At 33.1% G+C, this 24,066-nt stretch overlaps 1 protein-coding gene across 10 annotated transcripts; it reads right to left on the bottom strand.

The window, feature by feature from the left end:
- Window positions 1–483: 483 nt before the first annotated feature.
- On the bottom strand, window positions 484–23,017 carry LOC131944627 (6-phosphofructo-2-kinase/fructose-2,6-bisphosphatase). Of its 10 annotated transcripts, none has more exons than XR_009387059.1 (16): window positions 13,307–13,514; window positions 12,270–12,874; window positions 11,125–11,250; window positions 10,808–10,904; window positions 10,383–10,449; window positions 10,152–10,286; window positions 9,800–9,983; window positions 9,591–9,664; window positions 9,289–9,360; window positions 9,041–9,187; window positions 8,383–8,487; window positions 7,252–7,293; window positions 6,884–6,971; window positions 4,680–4,773; window positions 2,471–2,598; window positions 484–2,226 (listed from the first exon to the last, which is right to left on the bottom strand). XR_009387059.1 is itself a non-coding variant. In XM_059305338.1 (16 exons), the coding sequence occupies exons 3-16, from the start codon at window positions 15,827–15,829 to the stop codon at window positions 2,167–2,169; spliced, it is 1,350 nt and encodes a 449-aa protein (XP_059161321.1). In that variant the 5' UTR covers window positions 15,830–15,892; window positions 17,108–17,339; window positions 22,957–22,972; the 3' UTR covers window positions 484–2,166. The 10 variants fall into 10 exon arrangements, 9 of the variants coding, with proteins under 9 accessions (XP_059161321.1, XP_059161323.1, XP_059161320.1 ...); XM_059305338.1 differs by lacking the exons at window positions 4,680–4,773; window positions 12,270–12,874; window positions 13,307–13,514 and adding exons at window positions 15,805–15,892; window positions 17,108–17,339; window positions 22,957–22,972; XM_059305340.1 differs by lacking the exons at window positions 4,680–4,773; window positions 12,270–12,874; window positions 13,307–13,514 and adding exons at window positions 15,805–15,892; window positions 22,957–22,990.
- Between the last annotated feature and the right edge of the window lie 1,049 nt (window positions 23,018–24,066).

Genomic DNA, 24,066 nt, shown 5'->3' with positions numbered 1-24,066 from the left:
CCCCCCTACACAGCACCCATACATAGAACGCATGATACTGATATATGACATTGTGCGATGCGTGTTTGACAGTTTATTGTAAAGTAAGGTTAAAAAAGTTTTATTGTTCAGCAGAGGTTTAATGCAGTCGAATCCACTCAAACTTAGTGACGTCATGCTATCTCCACAACGAGGCAACAGTAGACTAACTCTGTCTTCAGTTGTTGGAGTGGAATGTAGTGCGTTTCCAACGTGAAGATAAGTTTTATTACAGCAGATCAAGTTTGCCCGTGTCAACTTGTCCATATAGAAAAGCCCCAAAATTTATTAAGACTTACTGGCCCCGTCTTCCCCTTGATATACTTTAAAATTCCTGGTCCATATCTACTATTAATATTAGACAAGGCCAACTTTGCAGTCTATTACTAATTAGTTAACTTAAACATTTTAATTCAAATGCCAACATCATTATTTACACACACAAACAACAAAATTAAATTTTTATTTTGATTGTTTATTTTCTGTTTTTTACATTTAAGTTTTGAGAAAAAAATCCTATTGGTACATTATATACACAAGATAAATTAAACTAAGCTATGGTTTAACAACAAGCATTTCAGGATAAATGCCATGTCACATTGTCAGTAACTAAAAATTAAATTTAGAAAAAATAAAAAATTCCAATAGTATTCTATTGTTATAGCTATGCAAATCTGCAAAATAAAATAAATAAAACTGAAGTTGTATTGCCAGGTATGAAATGAGTGCATCATGTTTTGTTAATGTACACACAATGCAAAGATTTAGTGCCAGCAGTTTCCCCTCTTTGGTGTGAATAACAAAGTTCATGGTCACCAACAATAAAGGGAATGGTACAGTACATGTACAATGTTCAAATGAGTCACGCATGATCTTGAAATAAAATACAGAACAAATGAAAATGATGTGATTGTTCTTTCTAAAGCAGAATTGGTGCTTTATATTTAATGTAGAATTATTTAATTGTCTTAGACTTGATATATAAGGTAACTGTAATGACATTTAGAGAACGCCAATTAGACTTATTACAGCGCTGCAAATTCTAGTGGAACCACCTTCATAGACCAAATTAGAGCTAATCTAACCCTAAGTGGAATGGTGTGGGAGGAAGAACAAATGATTTAATGCTATCAAAGTAAGGACAGTTGTGCGCATTTCATGATATGTATAGCTCCTGCTTAAATGCTAAGTCAACTATATAAAAGTAAAGTATTAACTTGAGCACATTAATCTACAGATAGAAACATTATATACCCTCATTCAAACATCAAATATTTGGTTTTCAAACTTACAATAAATACAGCACCCCCCCCCCCCCATGCAATCAAGTTATCCAAAACTTATAAATATGGTTATAATTTAAAAACAACAGATCTTCCCATTCAGTAAATGAACACGCAGAGAAAAAAAAAATTCAATAGCAACAAAAACATATATATTTTTTTTAATGATCGTACAACAGAAGACAAACCTAGCAGTTTGATTTCACTTAAATGACATATATATAACACAAGAAATGATGACACTGCTTGAAGGGGGTGAACCCAAAAATATTTCTGTTTTATAAATAAAACGTCATCAAAAGCCAATACTGTTCCATTAATTTAACTACAGAGTAAATAGTTGCATGTTTTAAAAAAAATGAGATTGAGTAAAAATGTGACAGAATCCAGCTAGATAGTACATGGTTGTCTAGTTGTTAATATACTGGCTTAGACACATGAAAGACAAAATGCCTTCTGTAAGAATTCTTACAAAACTTAGTTCACTTGTATGTGTAACAACTGTATCAATATCATTGTGCAGCTGAATTGTTTCTTAAACCAGCAAGAAAGTTGTATTTTTGTATATAGAACAGAAAAGCGAGGTAAGTTAAAAATAAATGTAGAAAAGTATTCCAAAATCAACCAATAGCCAATGGTTTGTACCAGTAGTAGCAGGTCATATCACATATTATGCTCTCCGTAACAATTGTACATAAAATCTTGACATAAATTTACAGAAGAGAGAAGCAATAGCTGTTTAAACTGTCCCTGTATGCAAGTTTGTGCGAAGATGTTAAATCTGTTTAGATGTCAAAGCAAATAATTGACGCACAAAAAGAGCCAATCAAGTTTGTCCACTGGATCACATGATGAGGTTAGGCTACTACTCGTGGTTGGGTACAGTCTGTAGGGCCTCACAAGTGGAGCGAGATCTGGTTACATTCTAGGAGAATAATTTTAAAAATATTTAGCACACTCAACTTATCTTAGAATCCTGACACTATTTATCTTTTGGAACAATTGTATATCTTAATTTTAACACTCTAAACCCGACCACTTTATATCTTAACTCACCAAATACCAAATAATTTTATTGTGAATACAAAAAAATCAAAGACTTCTCTCTAAAAACCAGTTACATTCAAAAAGTATATACATAATTCTAATCCACATAAGAAGAGACTTACAACCGGTCTGTCCCTGTGGGTATTGACAGCTGGGATATCAAGAGCAACAAACTCAACTCTACAACCGTAGGCTACTGGAGTCAGCTTGATGACTGTGTGAAGAGGCACTTTCAGATATGGAAGATTGTCTGCAAAAACAAATATTTTTACAATTAAAATAATAATACAAAATGAGAATTTTTAATCTATTTTTAAAAAACTGTACTAATTTTTCTAAAACGACTGTTGTTTCTGCAATGGAGGAAACAGATTTTTTATGTCCAGACCAAGCCAATTTTCCATACATAACTAACATTTGTGTACAAAATATGAGGATTTTTGTTCCCCTGAACAAAGTTAGCTGTATTATATTACTGCCCGTGCAGTCATATAATTTCATAACAATGATAAAATGAAATTTCCTGATTTCGGTATATTAAAAACTGGTAGTGGATTCAGTCCCCTAGAGCTTGGTTGAAGTGATTTTTGAGAAGTCCAAGAAGTAGCTGCCAGTAAGATGAAAGAGCAGCAGGACTTGCTCATGTCATTTCTACAACATTGGTTGTTATATTTAAACGCCTCCATCAACACAGGATGATCTACCATGGCCCTTTGTCAACTATTTAGTTAGGTTAATTCAAAAATAACCCCTGAACCCATAAATGCACTCAGAATTCATTGGTAGTAGCTAACTTTTCCCCCAATACCATATTATTGATCAAGACAATTAATTAGTTGCTTGCTCTTTGATCCAGTCAGGTAAAAATAAGGCCCAGATCAATTGTAATAAACAACTTATACATTGTTTAATCTTGCAAGCCCCCTTTCACCATATTCAATGGCTATGTTATCAAAATAGCAGTGGAGGAGACATAATGATGTGGATTTGCTAAGGGCGAAGTAGCACTCATCAGCTGGTTTATGTAGTGTCGATAAACAGTAGCAAAAAGGGTTGCATAATAAACAAGTACATACAGGTATGTCAAATTATTGACTAACATTATCCAATGTTTTATATGTGTTACATTATAACCTCCCATTGCAAAGTGTTTATCCCTGTAAAATTATTGCCATACACAAATGTTACTTTAACTTTTTTATTGTTATTACATTGTAACAAAGCAATATGAATGAGATGATTCACCCTTGAACTCTTACAAATGTGTTTTGTCTCTAGCTTCTAATTTTTATTGGCCAACAATATTTAATTTACAATAAATATAGTAAAAAATAGTTATTTCACTGTTTAAATAGCCAGAAAATGTATTCAATAAAAGTACAAAAAAAGTTTTAATTCTAGGCAACAGAAAAACCAAATAACCACAAAGGTGAATGGGCAGCAACTGAAGCAAGAAGGCAGGAACCAAGCAAACACAAAGAGCCTAGCTTAAGATATGATTATAAAAATGTCAGAAACAAAGTAATCAATTCACAAATATAAGCAGTGATGAGGAGCTAACTTTTGACAACAGTAATATTTGGAGAATTTGGTTAAGCTGTTTACGGTCAGATTTTCAAACACAGGCAACATATACATTTTCTTTATTCACACAGGAAAATTAAACCAACACCATCTAATAATGCAGTTATTTTGTCATTTTAAGGAGAATAGATTGAGGAATAGAAAATATGTAAGTATAATCAAACATGATTATATTATGGATGAACTAGTTTCATTTGAAAAACTATCTCACCTATTACAAATCTTTAAGTCATGCTTTTATTAGTCCAGATTTGTGAAATGTTTAAAAAAAATGCAAACAGCTGTTTATATATTTATCAGCTTAAAATCTATGAAAAAAAGTAGATACATTGTACAAGAACTGATAAGTGGTAAAAATAAACGGTCATTAAACATTTGAACTGCACGTGTTAAGATTAGTACCAGTTAAAAAAAAAATAGAAGAATAGGAAGTGTACTGGCAACCTAACTATATTAAGCCTTAGTTGCAGCTATTATTATCATGTAAAATGTAGAGATAAAATCAATAAGAGCCTCAGTTGAAGGTGTTATTGCAGTGTTATGTCAGCTATTATGTACAGTGGATGAAGGTTAAAGAAATAAATCAGCTTTTGTTGTGGATATTATTGCAATGATTAGATCAAGCATAAATCATAAGCAGCTACCCAACTAAACAGACTCACGCCCCAAACGTCTACAGGCTTGCTATTGTCAAACTAAAAACAAAAACTGTGACAAGGAAACAAACAAGGAAGACAGAAGTCCCACCTGAGCAGTGGAATTTGTTCCTGCAAGCACCCATTACCCGAGATTCGCAGCCGAACAACCGTCTCACTAGGGAATTCCAGATAAGGGCTTTCCTCTATAAATAGTAACATAACAAAACAATTGCATGTCCTGACTGTGTTTTACTCATTCAGACTTATTTTATAATTAATGTTTTTTTTTTAGAAAAGTGCTTGAAAACAAAAACCTGCAGTATATGCTCTAAAAATATAACATGGCTGAAACATGCTGATAACTAGAGGCCACACATTAAGCAATTAACAAATGATTGCACCATATGCAAATATAGGAAATTATCTACTTGCCTACGTGTCAAACTTAAAACCAGCTTAGCAAACATTTAAAAAATTCAGCCTTTACAAATTTAATAACTTCTACTTTATTAAATGTTAATACAAAATTTACATCCAGTCTTGAAAATCTAAGTAACATTCAAACAAAGCAAATAATTTACTATCCAAACCAACAAAATAAATAAATACATGAATGGATAATTATTTAACTGTTTTTATGTAACTAACGGAGTGAAATGTTACTTAGCACTGCTCAGGGAGACATCCATATATGTGACTTTTTATGGGCTGCAGTGAGATAACTCTCTATATAATGTTATCTTCATTAATGAACACAATTTAAAATTTGGCAAATCTTCAGACATGCATGTTATTCATGTTATTCTAGAGATTTCCACTTTTTAATTTTTAAAATAGATATAGATACACATTTACTTAAATTTTTCTTTTAAAACATCTATAAAAAGCTTAAGGCCTAAAAGATAAAAAAAAGAAACAGATGCTTTTAAAGCACTAATTGAAAATCAAGATTATATTTTCTTTATTAAAATGTTAGTACAGGTTATTTCTTGTTAGACTTCTTGTTAAGTTTTGTGCAAGCTATAGATAGCCACACAGAGAGGAAACTCAAAGATATAAAAAAAAAGTCCAGACTAACTCCACAACATAGAAAAAATGAGGAGCACTTCTAGATAAAACTTTCAAACAAAATGCAATACATTCAAACTTGTAGGTGTACATTGTTCAGGTAACTTTACACTTCAGAATACAACATCTCAAAAATATCTGTGAAAGGTTATTGAAAGATGGAAGGTAAACAGTTGCTATGACACCTTATGTGTAATCTATTGCTTATTTCTCACTCTCATTACGACAAACTGTTGTTGGTGTGTTATTTTTTCTTAACAGAAGGAAAAGCTTCTAATAACTATGAATAAATTAATACAAGGTGATATATAATTTTATGTAAGGTAGTATGTAAAAAAAAACAAAGTTTTAAGCTTAATTGATAACACAATGACAGCAAGTAATGCTATCAGTATAATTACATCTTTTAAATTTCTTTTACTATATATATATATATATATATATATATATATATATATATATATAAATATATAAATATATAAATATAAAACTATTTACAACATGTATTATTATTGTTATAATTTAATATTATATAAATTAGTTCGGGGGCTTACCATCATTTGATAGTTCAATTAGATGAAAGAGCTGATTTAAGTAATACAATTTGTAAATGTGATGTGCACTCAAAAAATGTAGCATAACTACAGCACAATGTTAATAAAAAATAAGAAGTGTTAAGCAATGCATTCTTTATTTTGTATATCCCAGCACATATTTCTTACTGATGCATTATAATTATGTATTTCACTTTCTAGTCGTTCAACTATGATAGTTTACTGTTTTATGAAGAAAAGGATTAACTGTTATGACAGTTTTTAGCTTTGTATCATTAAATTAAAACAATGTTTGCTAAAAGTTGTAATCATCTTTTAAAGTGATGGTGCTGAGTGAAAGTGAGCTGATATAGTACAGAGGAAAAAGATCAATCAAATGTAAGTTGACTACTGGTAATTATAGTAAATTTTCAAATAAACACATCTAGCAGTATAAGGAAACAAAAAATATTTCAAATTGAAACTTCTAGATAAAATGTGCTTATGCTTAAGCAAGGAGAAGGATCCAGGTGTCCACACAGAAGAGAGAAGTCATAGAAAAATTACCCCAACAACATTATTTAAACCAATCATTTTAACCAATCACTAATTAAAAAAATATATAATTACATAATACAGGTTTAAAAATGACTTCTCCCTTTGGAAAAAAAAATATTTCATGCAATTCAGGAAACAACAAAGTGGTACTCACCAGCGCTCTTATCTTGGAAATATGCTAACAGACAGCGTAGGACAGCCTGATGACATATAACCATCACGTTTTCTTGACGTTCAAGCTCCTAAAAAGAGTGTGATGGAATGCATCATTACACTTGAGACTAAAGATGTGTATGCTTAAAAATATTATAGGAAAATATAATCTACCAATTTTTTTTAAATATAAAAAAATTATCAACTATGAGTTTATTCAAGTAGTTTGTGTGGTGCTGCTATTGTCAAGTTTCATTTTGTTTAAAGACAGGTCCAGTAAGTTTGCCAAACTCTGTAGTAGGGCTAAGCTAATTAATAAGACACATGAGTTTGCATCAGCATTACACAAGCAAGATATGAAATACTTACAAGTATAACTGGTTCCAGGCGAGCTACCAAATCTTGATAAGACTAAAAAGAAAATTCAAAATGTATGTTTTAAAGTATTTATGCTGCATTTATTAAAACTAAATTTTTTTACAGTTGAAAATATAATAGAAAAATCAGAATATAGCTAAAGTGAGTAAATCACATTATTTTCAGACAGCTATTAACCACAAACAAAAATAGCAGAATTGAGTGGCTAAAGCTTAGTATTTTCTAAGGAGATGCTTGACTGCTACCTACAACTGATAAGTAGGCCTACTTAAACATACATAATATACTGTTATTTTATAGCAATACAAAATAGTTTAATTCCTTTACCAAAAAATAGTATTCAATGGTGAGGTAATAATTGTTTTACTTTTAAAGCTAAATTTTTTTGAATGTAGCTAGCAAGAAAATGACAACACGTACAGTCCATGCGAATGACAGCAAGTGAGATTTCAGAATGTGAACAACAAGTTTACTTGGATAATACAGAGTAGAGTGGAATTAGTGTCTAAGCAAAGTCAGAAAATAAATTATCCATAAGCATACATTTAAACTAATATCCACAAAAAGTGGAGACTTTTAAAACCTAATAAAAAATATTTCTTTTTACAATGCATTAAAAGATATTAGATAAAAAGAAATTTTTTAATAAAAGTGCTACTGCAGATTTATATATTACCCAAATATGGGATAGTTAGTTACTGAAAAAAGGATCACACTTCAGCCTCTTCATTGTTATTTTTCTTAGCTTAAAACATCCTATTTATTATTTAATACTGAAGATCATGGCAAATGTGGGTTAAGATTAGGTAGATTGGGCATTTTTTATTACATTTTACAAAGATTTTGGTAGAAAAAAGCTAATTTTCCCCAACAATTCTGTAAACATACTAAATATGCAAACATGACAATTTGATATACATAACAGTCCGAACAACCCATATATGGAACTAGTAGTTATTATTTTTGTTGCCTGAATTAAATGATTAAAATAGATGCTTATAAAAGGTCTGGTTATAATTTTTGGACACATGATATAACCCAATCTATCCATTTTTTTGCAAGCTAAAAGTTTAATTTGACAATCAAAGTAGCATTATAAGGGATCAATAAAAGGATGGGTACCTCCCCACTAGGGTATCTATAGTGGTACTTGTCTTGGTCTCTATCTGCAAAGTCCTGGGGGTATAACTCTTGAATTTCCTCATAAGTCATACCTTCACATATGCCCTGAAAGGAACAGCTTATTTAAACTAACCACATAATGCTGTGTACAGAAGAGATGAAAAAAAAAAAAAAACTGAAATACATCTGAAAATACATTGATAGAATTAATTTTTGTGTGTGCAAAAATACTTCATAATTTCTAATTTCAGTGACTTATTGTATTTCATTTTTATTTAAATAATGTAAATACTTGCTGCATTTTTATTAACTTAAATATTATGAACAATAATGTTAAAAATTAATAAAATTCTTAAAAATGTATATATATATATATATATTAATAAAAATAGCTTAAACTTCAAAGATCCTAAAGATACCATAATTTCATTAGTATGTAGGCCTATTAATCAAAGGAAAAGATAATAATGAACAGGTGCAGGGAGTAAGGAAAAACAGAGGGACATGATTAGTTAGAGCACTCACAAAGAAAAACACATCAAACAAGCAAGTGAATAGATGTACATAAAATATCTTATTGAAAACAGGAATAGAAAACTGAAGCAATAAAACACAAAATAACAAAACAAAAATAACAACATAAAATGTATCAATTTACAGCATCAATCTCATTTAGTGCTTTCCAGTGTTCCTTTGGTGCATCGATATGTCGAGCAGTTTGGATAGTGCGCTTCAATTCACTGGTCCAAACTTTTAAATTAGGGATGTTTTCATTCACTACAAACTTGGCCAGTTCTTCTGCATACTATACATCAGAAAAAAAATAATTTGAATGTAAATATTGTGCTTTGTGAAATATATTTAGCTTGTTATTTTAAATAATTAGTTGACACCAATGAAACTTACCTTTTCTCCTTGTTCACTTAGATCACTGTTTCCTCCAATACGCCCTTGCAAATTCATTAAACTTTCTCCATGCTGAAGAACAAAAAAAGGGGCAATTTTTTTCCACTAAATCATGCAGAAAATTGTATTACAATAAGAGCTTTTAAGTTCACGGGCATTAAAGCCAAATAAATCATGCAGAAATGTATATAATATATACAATTTTTTTATTGGGCTATAAAGCCAAAAAAATTTATAGTAGAAACAAAACTACATTTATAAGTATCTGAGGTGTTAGGCACTAGTAAGTAAAAAAAACTTACCCTAGTTAAATAAATAGTTCTTGGCAGCACATGTATATTCATTAAATAATAAACCACTCTACTCTGTAGATGACCTAAATAAGTAGATGACAAAAATAAATTTGGAATATATATGAAATATAATAGTAAATGAATTTAATGTACAACATTAAGAAAATATAAAAAACAAGCAACATTTTTGTTAAAACACGATCACATTTAAAACTAACCTGCTAATTTGTTAACGATAAACCTTTCCCCTTGGTTGAAGATCTGTATAAAAGAAATATCTTTGTCGTGTTTGTAGTCTAGAGCTTGATATTCTTGCTTGTAATGTTCAATTCTTTTCAAAAAGTCGTCTAAAGCTGTGTTCTTATCCATGCCTTCATAATCTGGGCTACAAACTTTTACTTCCTATTTATAAAATAAAAATAACACTGATAGGGCAGAAAATCAAGAAATAAATTAATAAAAAACTACAAAAATTTTAATCCTTGAGTTTCCAGTAAACTAAAAAACAACAACAAATAATCAGTTATGAATATCTACTCTTTATAAGACAAGCAGTAATTTGTCACTTACTAATATATTCGCTTCAATTATAGCTGGTTCATCACAAACAGACTCCACAAAAAACAGCTTGAAGTTCCGATCTACCGTAAACATTTTTACAAGAATTGCGCGCCGTGCCCTAGTTGTATTGGTTGCATCTACAACCTGGAGGAACAGAAAATAAGAATATAGCTCAGAGGTACAGACAGCAGGTTTTAAATCATAAATTAGGAGACCGGGACTAGAGCGATGACAACTTACAGCAACTTCACCTCCACCTTCTTCAAGATACTTGGCTGCATCCTCCATAGCGAGCATGGCGACATGGCTGGTCAGCGAAAAAGAGAAATGTATTATAAACCAGCTGATTTAGAGGCCATTTTAAAAATCTCTGGAATTTGTACACTCATTTTTATATTTATATTTTTATGATAAACTGATTTCAATCAAGATAGTTTTCTTATTTATAAAATAGTTTGGAATTATGTAACAATGAAAAAATAAGTAACTTTCTGTAACCTACAGTTAAATTTTTAAATACTGAGACGTCAAGCGCTTGTCACTTTTAGTCTACAGTAAATGATGCATAAAAGACAAAACAAGGTTAACACAGCAGGAAATAGTGTGTACTGCCATGAGTTACAATTTAAAAAAATTCAAAATGAGTAGAAAGAAACAATAGCAACCTCCTAAGTTCTTGCGCCTCTCTATTCTCTGGTTTAAAAAACTCATGGTTGCGATATTTATCAGTTTTAGCTCTGCGGTATTCACCAACATTGAAGGCTGAAATAAAAAATCCACTTTAGCTTTAACTGAGAGGCAACTCAACATCTTTTTTCTTTTAACAATTACCATGGTGAAGCTAGATTAAAAGTTATCCTAAATGACGAGGACATAATAATTGAAAATATTTATTAAAAATGTAATACAGCTAATTTTTACGAAAATATCACACTTTATGTTAAAGCTTTTAAGCATCAATGTATATATTTGTGAAGTTCACCTTTTGTAGTAACACCAATCCAATTAAGATATCTGGTCAACTTCTTGGATATGTAGGTTTTCCCTCTGGCTGGCAGGCCAACCATAACAATGACTGTGGGGGCGCGTAATACGTGCGGACATGATGCTGTTGTCAAACACAAAAATATCAAAATTATGTAAATGGAACAGAAAAGATGATTTGGAAAAAAATATTTTCAATTGGAAAATTAAATAATTTTTTCTTGTATTGAAATTTCTGTTTACTGAAAAAAAAATCTATATTTAGCTGATAATTTTTTTTAGTAAAAAAGTCATAACCATTATACAATGAATTACTTTTGTATGTTATTAATAAACAAAAATAAGCCAGGACAGCACACAGAAAGCAAGCAGCATTGATAACACAATGATGCATACATTCTTGGGCAACTTAAATAAACACATAAGCATGTCAGAGATTGTTTGCAACAACTTGTTAAAATAAGGACGCAAATAATTAATAACGTCTCAGGCTAAAGTGCCATATCAGGTTTAACTATAGTTGTATATTGCAAGTGATAACAATAGCAGATAGCTTAATTAAAAAATAAAATTCAACCAACAAGTAGAAATGTATACAGTTATATTCATTTATGCCTCATACCAATACACATCTAACGTGGGGAGTAAAAAAGTAGAAGAAAAGAATAGAATCAAAAATATACAGATAGTAGGCCCTATCCCAGCAAAAAGAAATAAAAGTATTTTATAGCAGAAAAAGAAAATTGCAATTTGAAAACCTTCATAGGCAAAACAGTTTTAAAATATTTGAAACTGAAAGAAATAAGCAGTCAGTCAAAGTTTAAAGTAGAATATGGCTGAAAGGAGTTTTTTTTTGGTAGAAAATAAAATTTCTAAGACATGCAATTAATAATTTAGGCCTACGCCTAATAAATAAAACAATAAATCATTTTAAAAAAACTGGCCTCTAAACTGTAGGCCCTTGTTGATCTACAAATTAGTACCCAGTAAAATGTTAGAACGACAATAAAAACAAAAACATTGCATACACCTAAACTTCTGAAACAACCAAAGCAAACCAAAGTATTTGTTTGGCCAACAATCGACACTGAAAGCTTGTATGTAGTGTACAGGCGTGCGTCCTTGTCTGGGCTCTAAACTTACATTTGGCTCCACAGATGCTACATTTCCTGATGGTCCAGCCGTAGCCAGACTTGGTGGTAGTTTCCTGGACATCCTTACTTCTGGGCATCCAGCCACTGAGTCGACGTCTCCTCTCTTTAGTCCCACTGGCCGCTTGACCGTCCGTAGTATCGCCGTCAGCGGCTTGACGTTTCTCACCTACCCCACTGGTGCTAGCGGCATCCTCAAATACTTCGACTGAATCTGACCGGTCCTTTGAATCTGAATGGTCGATAGACTCTGATCCTGGGTTAGACTGTTGCGACTCTGACATTTTACTCCACACGATTTCAGTCACATTGAAATCTTACATCAGGCAAGCATGCACGTAGCAGAATCCAACACGGGTCAAGGCCACGACACAACGCGCTAACCTCAGAGCGGTGATAAACAGTATCGTCCAAACAGTGTGTGACCCAGATTTGAAACTGTCAGGGGCGCGCGTTCAAATATTTACTGGATATTTTATGACCAGTTGCAGGACACACGAAGCTAGACACACGCTAACAGTGACTGCGCTATGTAGCTGAGGTAGTGCAACTGTCTACTCAACACTACCCATTTACTGAGTTAATGAAATACATTTCCTGAAACACAAACACCAATCCAATTACGCTATAAAAGGTTCTGCTCCCGGCGACCACTAAAATGCTATTTTTAGCTTGATTGCTAACGATGTCACGAAACACTACATAGTCATAGTGAGACAGAGCATTGATTTTTTTTTAAAAAGTAGTGATCGATTTGGAAGGGGGGGGGGGGGTGCTTAGTAAACAACTTATGAATAACGGCAATGGATTAAACAGTCACGTGATTCGAACTACCCACACTTGAATCCAACTTACAAAGTTAATCAATAACCTACAAACGATATAAAGGAAAGCTGTAAATGAATAATTTTAAAAACTAGTAGTTGTAAAAATAAAGTTCCCTGTTAACACGCCCATTAAATAACGAACGAGGCCTTGAAGTTGGCCGTGTTCCCCCACCAGGGCTAATACCATAACAAAAATACATACCCATCAATAGGGTTTGGAGATTTCCAGAGATATCCGACAACGAGGGATTAAATTGTTTACAAATCGAAAAGGTTTAATAATTTACAAAGAAAAACGCACATTAAAAAACAACATTCGAACACAAGCTTATACAAATATAAAATAACGAATTGGAATGCCGTAGGCACTAGTCTAGCAGGACCATCAATACACGCCGCCACTGCACCCACAAAGTGATCTGCACCTACAACACAGATGATCATGCTACAGCAGGAAGGTCAGCCCAAGAAGGTCGTCAGGGCTCTCGTAAACAGCTGATTCTGCCAACTAGAGATTCCAGATATTTTTAGAAACTCTCGGAGACTTGGTAAAAAAATTGTAAGACTAGATGAGTGTACGCATGCGCTAGACACTCAACGTTTGGCTACAGTGAAGTACACGCATCAGTTTAATGTCTTGATGAAGAGAAATTACAATTTACAATAGAAAATCAATCAATCATTCAATACCATCGACAAGTTCAACTTTGGGTACGCATACAAACAAAGCAATAAATTGCGAGAAAATTAATGTTTCAAAACAAAATAACCCGTTTTAAAATAACTACTTTAGTATTTAGGTCTAAGCAAAAGAAATTGTATTAGTACAATAAGTTCGAGCTTTGAGTTAGAATGCCCAAAAACACAAGGTTAAATCGAGCATTTGACATTTAAATTAGTTAAAAAATGACTTGAATTCTCTAGGACCCGTGAACAGATATAATTTTCTAGGACCCGTGAACAGATAGAATTCTTTAGGACCCGTGAACAGATAGAATGTCTTAACGCTAGAGCGTAGTTGCTAAGCACAACAATTGAATGTTTTTATTAAGAGATAAGAATAGAAGGGCACTCGGCAATGTAAGACGACACGTTAAGTAACAAAAAGACCAAGCAACACGTTCCAAGAAAAACTAGGTCAATCAATTCGGTTAACCCCCTTACTTGTTTTGGCTTTTTTTTTTAAGAGGGGAAGCAACAAAACAAACCCTACAAACATAAACTCAATGATGGATTAATTCCCATGATTTTTTATTTTACTCGCCGCAATAATTTTTTGCACATTATATTAAAACTTTTTTTTAGCACTAGACTACTTAAATTGATTTATTCAAACGTCATCTTTTTTTCCTGTAACATGTTTTTAAAAACTGCTATAATCATGGTATTAAAATACAACAACAGTTTTCACTAATCCAAGTAACAAATAATTTCACTGTCTTTGAATAAATAATTAACAAAAATGTGGAAACCTCAATCATTTTTAGAGCACACAGAACTTTACATTTTTTTCTTCAACCCAAAAAGATGTTCATGTAGGAGTCCCATTATGTCAATGAATGGGCTGCAAATGGGCTGCAAGTAGACCAAACCCCCAGAGATCGTATTAGTGTGTTTGGTCGCAGGATAAGTGGATAAACTTATTTTAAAAACAATGGTTTCATGTTGTGTGGTCCAAAATTCTTGATTTGGGACATGCTAAATGTCAAATCCTTCTTTGAGTCATTTCCCATTACACATGAGATACAAACGACTGGGGTTGATGATTATGGTGATGGTTAAGATCAGCATATGGGACAGATTTGCTTGAGGTATTGTTATAAGCGATGCCCATTCAAAGTATGAAAATGTTTTCTGTTCAAAGCTTTATCGCTAACTTGACGATCCTTTCATAATTTGAAGGCTAAACTCCTGGAGAGCAGTTATGTGTAGATACCCCCAACTGGCAGGCAGAGTGAACAGCTGATGATCATTCATGCATAACATTTCTCCTCAGCTATTTGATTTTGTGAGACTTTTGATAAATAACAATAACTTAATAACCAAAATGAAGATGTGTTAACATTTGTGTGAATGAAAACACTAACTATTCATCTACTATGTCCATTAAATGTTATTATAATGAAATATTTTTACAAGCAGTTATTACAATACATATCAACACCTAACTGGTATACACTCATATGTAACAAGACCAAACAGGGATATTACTCATTCACCAGAAAGCATAGTACTAAATAAAGGTGTACCACCTCCTTTGGCATCAGAAAGTTTTTAACAAGTTTAAAAATTTAAAAGAAAAAAAAACAGCAGCTGAAGCTTGATGGAAATTTAAAACTGAACAGTATTTAAATGTGCTGTCATTTCTAAATACATCATAACAAGGTATCATATCAAGGTGTCATCTTTTAAATGCTAAGTGTCAACCAATAGAAATAATCTGACCAATATAAAAAAAAGCTTATCTAATGTAGAAATGTAGTTAAAAACTTCAACCAGATGCCAATCTTTTAAAAAGGGGTGGGGGAAGGGAGGAAAAGAGGGCTATAGATAAAAAGCAGGGAGTCAGGTGTAAACATCATGCAGACAACATTGAGGGTGTTAAAACACTGACTACAGACTACAACCACCAGCTTTGCATGCAACTGTACTAGCCAAATGTAGACAACCAAGAAACAACACTGGCCAGGTGCTACTTACTGTGGTGGTTATATACAGATGGCATGTTGAGCTTTCACTAATTACTTGCAGAGTTCACTCCCTGTCTTGTCAACACTTTTGTTATCTCCTACATGAAATGTGAGGGAGAGTTCTAATGACAAATCTAACAGACCACACTAAGTAAGGGATACTACCTGATAACAGTCACATATGTACACTTTATCTAGAACACAAATGATTCACATAGATGGAACATGCATCCTTCACTTCTGATTATCTTTCTAGCAACTTTCTCTTTCCTATACAATACCAAACACCCCCCCCCCCTCCCAATGAAATATAGCCTAGCCCAGAAGAAAGTAAACACAGTAACATAAAAGTCAACAGAACTTATCAAAAGGTTTCACGGTTTCACTTTCTAGTGGCTAACTGATTACCCCAATGAAAGACAAATCTTATCTCCATTTTCAAGGTGAGATTAAGCCAAAAGGTTATACGGTAGCCTAAACAAGCCATAAGTTAAATTGAAAACCACAATAGCAAGTCATTACTATGACAGCCTACACTAACAAGTAGAAAATTATTCTAACCAATCCTAACCAGTAACAAGGTGATATGATTATGATAACCTACAGTAACAGTAAGCTGGTGCGACAAGAGTAATCACAAGCCAACACCAAACACAAGCTACTGAACTATACGACCCTGCTACTGAGTGCAAGTCTGTAGCATCATGTAACACATACGTTTCTTTCAAATAACATAGATATATAGATGGTTCCTTTGACAGATCCACAGAACAACAGGGTAATAAAAAGTAACATATTTGTTTGTATTATTCATATACATTAAACAAACATCATAACTTTTACTACCAAAAATGTAAACAACAATACCAAACATTTTATCTAGTATTTCTAGGAAAAAAACAACAACAACCTTCCAGAAATGATCCTCAAGAATCGGGTACTTTCCTAAAAAATAATCAACTTTCTGGTACAGTGATCCTGTTATCTATGTTTGTAAACAAAGTAAAATATTAATGATACCTTAGAGCTTGCCCCTCAAACACATTTAACTTAACTACTCTCATATCCTGTTTCACAACTGTCAACAACAGCCAAAAAATAACATACTATGATGTTTAACTAACCAAAGAAACAAGATTTCAAAACACCATCTGATCTACATGAATGAAATGTAAACAGACTACTAGTAGGCAGTAGGCCTATTCACCTCAAATGTAAACAAACTACTGTGTAGGATATTCACCTCTGTACTACTCAAAATGTAAACAAACCATAAGTAATTTATTCCAAATGTCAACAATGGCTCACCTCACCTTGCTAAAAACTGACTTGGCCACATAAAGCAAGGGTAGACTGGTCTCCCAGTGACTCAGGTTTGACTGGTCCAATAGCCCAGGTTTAGTGTTGATATACCAATGTTATCACTGTAGTATCACTATCCTGACCTTTCCTGTCTGAGAAAGTCACCAGCCCCCACAGAAGCTTTTCCTCACTGAATGACACACAACAAACTTGCCACTAGTTCACATGGCAATCTGCCCTAACCTGGTGTACAAATGGAAGGTTGAACTCAGCCCATCATGTCTACACTGTACAACAAACCAAGCAGGGAGTCTCAAACGATCAAATGTGGATACACTAACAAATGTGTACACAGGCCTGAGATTGCTTGCTTAAGTTAATTCAGAATCAAATAAAAGCTGTAGACATTTTATTCACGTAAACCACTTTTTAACTCAATCCTATCTAAACATTAACTGTATACACAAAACGTAAACAGGGGTCATGGTTTGATTACTGAAGTACACACGTGTAAAAAGTTTGACCAACACAATTTTGTACGTGAGCCATTAAAAACTCTAGAGCAATACATGCACTGACACGGTTTTTGACCTGTACTCTTGTGCCAGACACAGGACAGTGCCAGAACGTGGGTGTACTGACGTGTGGCGGGGTCTATGACCTCAATCGATACACCACATGCCGACACTGCTCGGGTTTCAACGCTGGGCTGACGAGGGACAAGATAATATCTAAACAACGCTGAGACCTCCCCTACAATGTCCATTAACAACACAACCACACGGCCAGCATAGCAGCAGAGAAACAGTGAGCCCTGTGAGATAAGAATGTGGCAGCCACTAAAGTACAGCAGGAAAAAAACAGAGGTGACCTACAGCAGCGACAACACACGGTGTCACGTGACACGTGCCTGATGAAACTGGCGCTACACAGCTCTTGTTTACCAGTTGCATCACCGGCACTCACGGTACCTGGACATAACCGTGCGAAACAAAGCCCTGCCTAAAGCGGCCCAGGGCCTATCAGCACCTGACATTCATCACTCCACACTGATGCTAATTAGGCTCACCTCCGTGCTACCATTCAGTTTCGCTGACACCCAGACACGCAATAAAATATAACAGATGGTTCATTACCCCGCATACACATTAAGTGTGCAATTAAACTCATTAGTTTTTATCGTAAATTAATTCGTGGACAGATCAGCTGGTATATGCTTTACTTGTAACTGTCAGCAGTTTCTAAATCATAGGTGATCAAAATGGGAGAAGGGCCATCTTAAGCATAGTTACGAAGTATTACTAAAATATCGCGTTATAGTGATTATCTTATTATTAAAATAGCACACGTTATAGTGATTATGTTGTTGGCTACTCAAAAAGAACATTACATCAGGTTTTATAGTCTAAGACTATACTTTGTAAACAATGATACAAGCATAAGCTCTATATAGCTATTTTTAAATATTAAAGTTAATTAACACTAATGTATAAAAATAGGCCTGCTACCAAATTTGTTTAATTAAGAAAATCTTTGAACGTTGTAGTTTCTTGTGTTAACAAATAATGTCAGTAACTTATGCCGTAAGGTAGGCAGGAAAACGAATTAGCACAGATGAGTAGGACTACACAGTAAGATCATCAACATGACCAGCCGGACACAACAGGGAAAAAATATGGGTAGGCCTACTGATCTTGTTAACTCAATTGACCTATTTCCTGTCAGATATTTTGTTTCAAACTTTCCACATGTATTTCCTTCCACTGAGAAGGGAAGAATATGAAGTTTTCAGTCTCATTTTGTATGAATTATTAAAAATTATTTTAATGACCATAATTATTTAAAAACAAAGGGGATATAACGGGATATTGATCTAGAGAGAAAAGAAGTAGAGCTGATTGACAGTAGGCCTACCTACAGATGATGTAGATCTACTGTATTTCTGATTTTTACATTGCAGAGATACATGTGGCAGTTTTGTATTTCCTGAATATTTTGTAGGTAAAACGTCCCGACCCAATGAAAATAGCTAGTGAATAATATTCATCATTCTCTAGTCATACTGCTAATTTTAGGGTTGGAGAGGGGGGTGGGTGGGTGTGAGATTAATTTTAGGAGGGGGTGATCTGAATTGTTTGAGCCATCAGTGTAAAAAAGAGTGTGTGTGTGTGGGGGGGGGGGGCTCCTAAATGTATGTTTAAAAAGATTGTAGCTTTGAGAATGTTTTCAGATGGACAAAAACTTGTTTTAAAGTAGTGTAATGTTCCTATACTATATTAAATATCACCCAAGTTTACACCACAGTAGTTTTAACTAGATGAAATATGAATGGAAAAGCCATGCCAACAGAAACAGTGGAAAATAATTTTCAAAAACTCAAATCAAACCTCATGGAATCCAGTAAAAGGTCTAAACAAATAAACAGAAATATAACAAATTAGGGTAGAAGAAGTAAAAATAAAGTGCAAAAAAAAGACAAGGTTATACGTATACAAGTTCTAAAATTCTAATGATAATAGGCCTACATAATTTATTTATTTTTATTACAAGAAAAAATGCTGATCAAAACTAAAAGTTTTTTCTTACTTTACTTAATTTTTTTCTTAAATTAACATGATACTTATAGTTATAGAGTTCAGAAAATCAAAATGTTTGCATTAGATGTAGGAGTTTTTATACAGAATAATGTAAAAAGTGCCAACACTTAGTCATCCGAGTTTATAGCATTTAAAAATTCAACTACAAAGCAGTATTTAATTAATATGTAGAATTTTTTTTAAGGCTTCATGCTTTAGGCTTTTATCAGAATAGTTTAAGTCATGTGTGAAGGCCGTCAAAGGTAGTGCCAGGCATGCATTAGGCATGTGTCAGTTCCAACATTCAGTAACAATGTGTTAACCTTCAGTTACAACATTATTTACAGCTTGTTTTACGTAGAAATCAAACTACAAGTAGTTAGACGTGTATCCTAGTAGAAATATACAAACACACATAAAGTAGCTTGGTAAAAGTGAATCACTTTTTAGTCTAAAATAAAATAATTCTTCACTGCTGTAAAGGACATGTCTAAGTGGATCCTGAAGCTAAATTAGCCCAGGAGTTAGTACAGCAGCGAAGTGCTTAGAGTAGACAAAGTAAGCCACACTATTTACAGAATTATTACAGGTACTATTTTTAGGACGTTTGAATACTTTGAATAAAAGTTTGACTGATTGTATAAATTGCTATGTTTTGGGATAGTTTTGAGTGTTGGAATGGCAGTTATCAAGAAGTTTTAAGGTTTGGAACCAACTGTGGTGTTTGTATTGTTTATATTGCAAATGACATTAACAATACAATTTTTAACACATTAAACTTCAATTTTGATTAGTCGTAGTCGAAGAAAATAATGATTTTAATCGGAGCAAAGATTAAGAATTTTAACTTAATGAATGTAATAAGCCTCTTTTGTAGCCACTACCATGAGAGGATATAAGAACAGAGTTAATTTCCTCAACAGCCCATTGGTGGAAATGAGAGTGTTGCTGGTTTCCTCTTCCTTGTACCATACCAGCACTCTGCGTTCATGGTATATGGCCTAACCTGATTGCAACAAGCCCACAATTTGGTTGAGGCCAAAATCTCTAGATCTAGCCTTCTACTTAATTATGCTAAAAGTTATTAATCATTAACATTTTTAAATCCCCATAAGTTTCATGCCATTTATTCGTAAAAAATTATTTAGAAGCTTCTGACGTATTAGAAATATTTTTTAAATTATAGATTCTAAATCTACAACTATCTATAAAGTACAGACATGCCTAACCATGGCGACCAAAAGTAGGGACATGCCAAAAAAGAGGAATTTGAAGCAAAAAAGAAGAACATGTGTGGATGCTGCTTTGCCAAGCAGAAGATAAACAGTTAAAATAAGATAGAGGCCATTAGGCCCTATTTATACACAGCAGATATGAATAGGCTTATTATAGTTTTTATACTGAGTGAACATTTAGCCAGCATCTAGATCTTTATAGACCTATTAGTATTACTGCTCTATTTCAGCTGACTTTTTAAAAAACTATTTTGGATTATTTAATTTGCTTTCCAAGCTCATCATGTGTTACTGACTTGCTATGTACTTGTAGCAGGCCACATGAACAACAAATACTAAGGCTAATTAATTAAGCTCCTCATGATATCATTATTATTATTAAATTCAGTCGGAATATTTTTAGTAAACGCGCATAGTAGGTTGATAATATTCTATTTACAGTAAATTTTACTGTAATAATTTATGATTACAAATAAAAAAAACAACAACATTTTTTTCCGATTTATAAATGTAAAATTGAACTAGGCCTAGATCTAGGCTTTTTGATGAGAATTACAGAATGATTTTTTTATTAAAAATGTATCAATAATAGCTTGCACACTAGTAAACTAAGCCAATTTAGCATATTTTAACTTTCTGTGCAAAGTCATTATTACTGAAAAAAATTCCATAGTCAGGTCAGCCTGTGGCACCCTCCACTGAACATGACAGAAGGAAAAAAAAACTTGACCCGTGAACTTCATTAAAACAGAATTTGCTTTTGTTTTTTTTTTTCATTTTTAGTAAATATGTGCTTAATCTTACCCAATAAGAGATAAAACTTTGAAAATTAATTTTAATTACTGTTGTAAAGTGAGATAAACAGCTTAATAAACACGTGTTTTCTTGAGGGGGTGTGGCACATCCCGACATCGCATTGTTTGTAACTTTATATTTGTGTTTTATGACTATATTTGTTCACAATCAGCATGCTATGCTTTTAATTTTGATAAAGGGTAAGTATACCAAGTTACAAAACCTGAAATCTAACTAATAATTCATACTTTCAGTTTAAAAAAATAATGAAAAATATCATCAATGAAGAAAGCGTAAACATTCTATTTTTAGGTGTGACATAAAAAACAGTCATAAATCTAGCCGAATGATTGGATTCTTGCGCGTCACACATTTTCCCGCGCTTCGTGTTCACCAAAAAAGATTATAATAAAATGGCATTATTATTCTTACAGAGCATATCTCATGCCTACAATAAATTATTACCAGTTTATTGTAACGTGTGTAAAATTAATGCTTTCAAGTAAAAAATAGCAATAGTCTGGTTAAAAATACCTGCGGTATTTTATAGTTATTTGATTCGAAAGATAAGAATTATATAGAGCTACTTTCACTAAGGCGCCGCTTGCGAGACAAACATAGAAATTAGGCCAAAAGTAGATCCGACAATTCTTAAATAACAGACTTAAATAGAAACGGATAGTTCCGATTTCTTAAATTAACGATGGCTTCGTAATCATTAGTTTTATCGCTCTACCCATTAGTGAAAGCGAAACTGGTCGCCATTTTTGGTAAGCGCATGAGCCGTGAGATGGCTTCAAAACAACAAACCCGGAAGCTGTGAATTCGAACGGCCTACTAGATTCTAGATCTAAATTAAAATTCTAAATCTAGATTATAGACCTAGTGCTAGTAATGATTTTAATAATTTTATAGAACTCGCTAGGACTAGAAAACTAGAATGACTAGAGAGTCAATCGAGGTCTCTAGAGGCTAATAAAAATGTAAGATAATAATATAATATATAGATCGACTAAATAACTAGAATCTAATATAGAGTCTAGATTTTTAATTTTACCATTTAGAGATCTAGCCGCAGTTTAGCGGTGAGTTGTTAGCCGGTTGTCAACCGGGTTGGGGTGGCCAGTTTTAGGTTAAGTTCATTTTAACTCAGTTAGTTAAACAGTTAGTAAATTGGGGGGAGAGGAGCGCATTAAATTAAATTACAGACACGCAGCTGCTGAAAATGAATAACCGTAATTAAAAAAAACATACCACTATTTTTGGTGAAAGGAATACGCTGTTGAGTAGACATTTTATAATATAGCCAGAAACCTTCTTGACTTGCAGAATCCAAAATAAGTTTTGATTAGCTTTTACACTTTCTAATGCTTTAGAAAAACTCCAAAACACAATAGTATTTATTTTAAGATTTGACTTAATATTTTTTTTCAAGCACGTTTAATCATAAATGCTAAAACTTATAACTTGAGTTTGAAAAACTTGGTTTTAAATTTAGGATATTTATGCCAACATGGCAATCACGTCTACTTGCGACAATTTTAAAAAATGTGTAGGATCCCGGTCTATGAATAGAAAACTGAATAAACCGGTAGGCCTGTACAGTACACGTCATACCCATCCCATTTCTTTTAATTGTGGAACTTCGTTTAGGTTACATATCCGGTAAATAAAATTGAAATAGACACACCTAGATCTATATAAATATAATTAATAAAGAAGGTTTTAGGGGTCGTCCATAAACGACGTCACACTCGTAGTGGGGATCAGGGGGAGTCCGTAATTTTGTGACGGTGTGTGATGAGGGGGAGGGGGGGGGGTCAGATTGTGCGATGTCACACATTTGCTGGCTTTGGGGGGGGGGGGGGGGGGGCTGGCTTTTTGTGACGACGTGTGACGGAGGGGAGGGGGGAAGTAAAAATCGTCAAAAAAGCGTGACTTCATTATGGATGACCCCTTAGGAATTTGGCTAGTTAATTTACAAACTGGCGTTAGCAAAATGCCTAACATAAATATTAAATCATATAAATTAATTAAAAAATAAAAAAGCACACGGTAACATTAATTGGCTTAAATGTATCAATAAAAAAAACATCAATAAAAAAAACAACAACAAAAGAAGTTTTATTTTAGTATTTTTATAATATTGTATTTGGGCCTATTTATATCTACAGTGGGAGACAAGTCTAGCATGAGAGTATTAATAGTATTATTAGTTTTGTAGCTTCCCTTTGCATACAGTATGCAATATGTGAAACAAATTGGGACGGCGTGATTGTGATCAGTTTCTTCCAGGCTGGTGGGAAATTTGCATTACATTTATCTAGCATCTTGGCACGTAGACGTTGCAAAATAGCATAAGCT

This window comes from Physella acuta, unplaced genomic scaffold, assembly GCF_028476545.2.
Source record: "Physella acuta isolate Inbredline_101_S28 unplaced genomic scaffold, ASM2847654v3 ptg000502l, whole genome shotgun sequence".
Lineage (NCBI taxonomy): Eukaryota > Metazoa > Mollusca > Gastropoda > Physidae > Physella > Physella acuta.
The sequence above is the reverse complement of the archived record's forward strand: the minus strand, read 5'-3'. Positions and strand labels throughout refer to the sequence as shown.